Raw genomic sequence first — 6,929 nt, 5'->3', positions numbered from 1 at the left:
CTTTAGTGAGTTCAAATCTCAACTACAAGGGCAGGGATCACTGCTGTCTGGTAGTCCCAGAATTTTGTGCTGCGTTTGCGGTCTTGATCTTCAAATATTCTTTTTTTTCTGGAGACACAAGAGACTGCAGTTGCTGGAATTTGGAGTGAAAAAAAAACAGCTGGAGGAACTCAGCAGGTCAGGCAGCATCTGTGGGAGAAAATAGACAGTCAACATTTCAGGTCGAGATCCTTCATCTGGACTGGTGAAGGGTCATAACCTGAAACGTCAACTGTCCATTTCCCTCCACAGATGCTGCCTGACCCACTGAGTTCCTCCAGTAGCTTGTTTTATTTTGCTATTCTTTTTACTGATGTGTTTCTAAAGACTATGTGTCCTTCTATGCTCTATAGCACTGCAAACCCCAAGGTTTGGGCAACGTGCTCTAATGACTTCACTTGTATTGGAGTAAAAAAAAAGTGAAGGGAATGCCTTCTAAAATGTGGCTGCATCTTAAGTCACAATCCTGAAAGGGGTTAGCGGGCTCTGGAAAGGAGAGGCATGGTGGCCAGACTGCGGAGCAAACACTAAACAGTCAAACCAAAACAGACAACTCTCAGGAAGGCAGAGTATAAACGTTAGCGACAGGTGTTCATGTGGCTTCGTATGTGAAGTCAAGGGGGTCCATGCTATTCGTTTGAATAAATGAAGAGGGGTGTTCATCCATTTGCCAGATTCGTCGTCGGGGTCCAGTGAAGAGGGGGAGTGTTCCGTATGGCAAGAACTGAGAGAGAGGGGGCAACGTCCTCCCCCGAAACGTGGCCCCGGTGTCTCCTGCTGCTCAGAGACACGGGCTGCCCCATACTTCTCCGACCAGTAGACGTTATAGGTGCCCGACAGCAGTCGCTCTTCAAATGACACAGTCTCCTTCGTTGTAGGACAGCTACAGGGAGCAAAGAGAGAAAGGTGGAGGCGAAGACGAAGAGAGGGGGTTAATGGGAGCGCTTCACCTTATTGACCGCCCGCCAGCCAACGAACCCGGCACCCGAGGTTACCCTGCGGCGGATCTACAGGTCATTGAACTCCCGAGGTTAGTCACTTGCAATAAACCTACTACTGGCGGTCGCCGGGTCAGATAAGGATCTTGGGCAACCACCCACACAAAAAAAAATTACAATTAAAAAATACCATGAATGCAGCAAGATAAGGCCACTTAACCCATTGACCCCGCTCCGCTGTTCAATGCATTCACCAACAAGCCCATTCCCGGCCCGATCCAGCGATCCAGCGGCGGTATTACCATTACTGGGGTAGTTACGAGGGACCTGACTGTCTTCGGTTAAAGGCCGTGCATCGGGGGTCCTCTGGGATGGGGAACTGCAGAGTCTCGTGGATATATTTCTTACTGGGCAGGCTGTAGGTGAAGCTGCAGCCAGAGTCCTAAGGGTGTTAGAGGCGAGCGCTTACCGAGCCGAGTAGTCTCCCGTTCCTTTCCATGCACAGGTAGCGGCCGCTGCGATAGCCTTTGATCGCCACCACGCCCGGAGCCACTGACCTCATCTCCAGAAGACCTGGGAGACAATTGAAATGGGTCAGCAATGAGCCTTTCACCGCAGGCAGTGAGCCGAGCCCGGAGCCCTGCCCCCGATTGGTGCACCCTCGTTTCTAACCAGCAATCGGCGACGCTTGGACGCTTTCTCACTCTCCAAAGCAAAGGCACGGTCGTGAATTGTTACCAGAACCACAAACACTGAGCTGCATTAAATCTAAGACTAATTAAAGAAAAAAAGGACGCAGACTCGCTGATTCGACCGAATTTACAGCGTAAATATAGCAATTCGTCGAGAATCCCCACCCGACTCAGCAAAGTAAAACACACACACACACACACACAGAGCGGTACCCCTTTACTGCGGAATTAGGGAACAGTTTAGCCCAATAAATCCAGGACTGCGGCGATACATTTTAAACTCCCCAGACGCATGAAAACAACCTTGATGATCCACACACCGCGCTCTCTTCTGACAATTCGCCCCATGTCATAAAAATAGAAAAACAACACGCCACGTGCGACCTGATTGTTTTGTAAATAGACTAAATGTGTCTGGAGGTGTAAAGCGGTGATGTGTCTTGTACTGCGATTCGCTCCCAGTTCTCATTTATAGTTGTGTAAACATTGCAATGTTATTTTTTCAATATCCAAATCTGATTTTGCATGTAACACTGAATAACTATATATAACTCCCAGGGTTTGAAAGCTACGGAGCTGTTGTAACCGAAGGTTGTACTTACTGTGGGAGCTCCGTTCGCGACTGCCGTCAACAGTACCATCGTCATTGATCTGGAGGTGATAACTGAGAAAGCTGCCTTTGGCCTGGGCGGTGTACAGGTGCATGAACCTTATGGTCTGATCCCAGCCAGAGTTCACATGTGGCCCCGCGTCAGGTGCAGGCGCGGAAACCCCCAGCATGGCGAAGTGCAGCGGGATCAGCGCAAGAACCGCGCACAATCTGCGGACAGCCGACCACAGAGCGAAATGGTCCATCAGGCCGAGGGACATCCTCGGTAACCTCAGCGCTGCAGAAGGCAAACCCCGTGTGTCTGATCTCTCCTTTTGCACTGATTAGAGCACTGGGGGCGGCCTTTAAAGGTTCCAGTCCTTATCAGTAAAATCGATACGCCTGCTCCCAAAAGAATTATTTGAACTCAGTCATAATAGTTTTTTTAAACAAAAGCGTTCGCCTACTCAAGTGTCGTTGTGCATTGCATCAGAGAGTACCATGGATATCCCAACCTTGGTGATTATTTTTTAACATTATGAATGTTTGCGCTGCAGTTTATATAACGGTATGAACTGCTGTACATTTTAACAGTCCAATCAACCCTGACACAAATGAGAGAAAGTCAAAGGACAGTAATCTAGTGTTTGTATGTTCATATTCTATGTACCTTATCAAAATAGTATCATAATCCGAATAATTCAATGCAGCGAGTCAGGACATTATGGATGCTATCTAAAATAATTTCTGTATGGGAGGTGACATGGAATTACCTAATTGAAAACAGGCCCTCCTTTCGATGCTGTGCAGTTTTCATTCATTTCCAGAATATATGAAACTGTAAATTGTTCTTGATTTCGTTTGTATGTTCTTGCCTTGTGGACAATCCCTCACAAACACAAGCAGGCGCACACAGTTACAGAGAAACACGAGCACATAACACAGTCTCTCTCTGTCTCCTTCTCACACACAGTTAAGAACAAACACATGAACACAATCAATATCACACATGCACACTATCTCAGTCTGCCTCCTTGAAGCGCGCACACACACATACACACACATTGTCACTGTACCTCAGTACAAGTGACAATAATAAATCAATACCAATACACACACATGCATGCACACACACATACACTCTCACTCTGCCGCCCTCACACACACACACATACACACACACATACACATTGTCACTGTACCTCTGTACAAGTGACAATAATAACCAATATCAATGCACACACATACATACACAAACACACACACACACACACACACACACATACATACGCACACACACATACACACACAATCTCACTCTGCCTCCCTGACCTCCCTGACACACACATAGAAACACACACACACATAGAAACACGCACGCACACACACACCACACACACACACACACACACACACACACACACACACACACACACACACACACACACACACACACACACACACACACACACACACACAGCAATTTGTGAGCGGCTGCTAACAAATTCTGAATCCTCCACCCAAGCCTGTCGAGGGCGCTGTGTCCCAACATACGTACCGGGCCTGACTCCCAGTCAATGGAAACTCTCAGAAAGTGCTGAAGGACGCAAACAGGTTGGAGGCAAGAACCTCTTGGTTATTTCAGTTCTGCATTTTATTGCTGCATGAGCAGTGCTTGTGGAGTCGGAGCAGCCTTTTGCCTATGTACTGAATTGTTTTCTCCACCCCCCCCCCCCCCATGTGTCCGACACATTCTTTAGGTTTTACTTTTGGTGGGGGGGGGAGGATTCCATTGTGTGTATATAATATATATATACACACACACACACACACACACACACACATATATATATATATATACCCTTTCTCATTAACTCAAGAACAGACCACTTTAAGGAAATTAAAACCAAGATCAGACTGAGACGTTTGTGCATTTTGTGTGCGTACAAAAAGATACACATCGGTGAACACAGGCAATGTAAAGGCAAAACAAGTCGTATTATGGGGTTTCAACTCATTTTTTTTCTCCGGCTCCCAGTTGTCTTTGATTTTTGTCATTTCCCTTTGATTCTTGGTCTCTTGCTTTTCTCCCTCTTTGTTTCGATTTTCTTAGTTTCTGCGTCTTTGTTGGACTTCCTTTTATCTTGCTGGCAGCCTTCTCTGTTTACATAGATCATCTTGTTCACTCAGTGCCATTGATTTTCCCCTTCCTTCCGCTTGACCACTCTGTTCATCTGTCTTCAAATCTGTGCCTCCCACTAGCCTGGTGAATATGGGTACCTCTCTCTCAGATTCCCCCTTGCACCCTGCCTCATAGACTGATATTGACATTCTGCTCTCCACACTACCTTTTGTTCACTTCCTGATGAATTAGTCTGTCTGCATGCTATTAATATTTCTCCTTGTCCATGTACTAACACCCTTGAAGGCTGAGCAAGCAACAGACTAAGATTTTTATTGTGGACCGTTTTGGCCACCCTGTTATAGGAACGACATCATTGTGCTGGAAAGAGTGCAAAGAAGATTTACCAGAACGTTGCCAGGACTCGAGGGCCTGAGTTATACGGAGAGGTTGGGCAGGCTGGGACTTTACTCCTTGGAGCATAGGAGACTGAGGGGAGACCTTATGGAGGTGTATAAAATCATGAGGGGCATAGATAGGGTGAATGCACACAATCTTTTTCCCAGGGTACTTTGTTTTGTTCTAATTGTGTTCTTTCTTGTATAATTTACATAATTTATGTTTAATTTATGTTTTTCTTGTGAATATGGTGTCTCTGATACTATGTGCCTGTGATGCTGCTACAAGTAAGTTTTTCATTGCACCTGTGCATACATGTACTTGTGGATATGACAATCGGCTCGACTGTGACTTTGACTTTGGAAAGGGAAACAAAAATTAGGGGACATAGGTTTAAGGTGAGAGGGGAAAGATTTAAAAGAGACCCGAGGGGCAACTTCAACATTCTGGTAAATCTTCTTTGCACTCTTTCCAGCACAATGATGTCTTTCCTATTACAGGGTGGCCAAAACGGTCCACAATAAAAATTTTAGTCTGTTGCTTTCTCAGCCTTCAAGGGTGTTGGTACATAGACAAAGAGAAATATTGATAGCATGCATTTGCAGAGGATAAGATAAGATATCTTTATTAGTCACATGTAAATCAAAACACACAGTGAAATGCATCTTTTGTGTAGAATGTTCTGGGGTCAGCCTGCAAGTGTTGCCACGCTTCCGGCGCCAACATAGCACGCCCACAACTTCCTAACCCATACGTCTTTGGAACACGGGAGGAAACCGGAGCACCCAGAAGAAACCCACGCAGACACGGGGAGAACATACAAACTTCTTACAGATAGCAGCCGGAATTGAACCTGGGTCACTGCCGCTGTAATACTGTTACATTAACCACTACACTACCGTGGTGCACATATTGGAATGAACTGCCAGAGATCATAGTTCAGGCAGGTACAATAATAACATTTATAAGACATTTGGATAGGTACATGGATAGGAAAGGTTTAGAGGGATAGGGCCAAACCCAGACCAATGGACCAGCTCGGGCGGGCACCTTGGTTGGCATGAACAAATTGGGCAGAAGGTCCTGTTTCCGTGCTGTACTACTCTATGACTTTAAAGAGAACTTCTCTCAAGTAACCTTCCTACAATCAAAAAGTTCATATAAATGTCTCTCAAACCCAGTTTATTTATAATATCAACAAACTTCTTTGATATTTTGGATAATTTCTGATATTTAATATTTCATCATGCTTATATTAAATAACCAGCTTACTACAATAGTAAATTTTACTGTCAAATTCATACATATAATTTTCCATAATTTTTTAAAAATACTAATTCCTGCACTTTCCCATGAAACCTCATGCTATGATGCAGTTCCACAGATTCTGCCTGTCCTTAGATACATGGTCTGAGTGATTCTGCTTCACATCCGCATGTTGAAATGCATCAAGATGTTAATGAAGGCTTCTACGTTTACAAAAACATGTTGCTCTATTCAGCTCAGCACATTGGAATTAATATTTGTCCAAAAAATAGTTTTAATTACACACCCACCAGGCTCCCATATTCCATCATTCTGATCTTTTATCACAAATACTAACAGCTTATTTGGCCTGAAATTCATTGGTTTGTTTCAGAACTCCTGCCACGAATCAGAAGCTGTGTGGAGGAACCTTAGTCTAGGTCTGAGAACCTAATTGGCTGCTTGTGCTGAGAAGGTGCTGCACTGCTGATAGTGGATCAGATCAGAATCAGGTTTATTATCACTAACATATGTCATGAAATTTGTTGCTTTGCAGTGACAGTATAGTGTAAGACATAAAAATTGCTATAAGTGACAAAATAATAGTGCAAAAGAGGAATAACGAGGTTAATGTTCATGGGTTCATGGACCATTCAGAAATCTAATGGCAGAGGGGAAGAAAGCTGTTCCTGAAACGTGGGTGTGGTCTTCAGGCTCCTGTACCTCCTCCCCGATGGTAGTAATGCAAAGAGGGCATGTCCCAATTGTTGAGGGTCCTCAGTGATGGATGCTACCTTCCTTGAGGCACCCCATCTTGAAGATGTCCTCGATGGTGGGAGAGTTGTGCCCGTGATGGAGCTGGCTGAGTCTATAAACCTCTGCAGCCTTTTATGATCCTGCGCATT

At 44.9% G+C, this 6,929-nt stretch overlaps 1 protein-coding gene across 1 annotated transcript; it reads right to left on the bottom strand.

Moving 5' to 3' along the window:
* Positions 1–379: 379 nt before the first annotated feature.
* Positions 380–2,539, bottom strand: LOC127577962 (fibroblast growth factor 23-like). Its single transcript, XM_052029669.1, is given in 4 exon segments — positions 380–897; positions 899–922; positions 1,447–1,550; positions 2,272–2,539. Coding segments are annotated over 4 exon segments (801 nt in total). The 3' UTR covers positions 380–492.
* Positions 2,540–6,929: the final 4,390 nt, after the last annotated feature.

Source organism: Pristis pectinata, chromosome 14, assembly GCF_009764475.1.
Source record: "Pristis pectinata isolate sPriPec2 chromosome 14, sPriPec2.1.pri, whole genome shotgun sequence".
Lineage (NCBI taxonomy): Eukaryota > Metazoa > Chordata > Chondrichthyes > Rhinopristiformes > Pristidae > Pristis > Pristis pectinata.
This window is presented reverse-complemented; position numbering and strand designations above follow the sequence as displayed.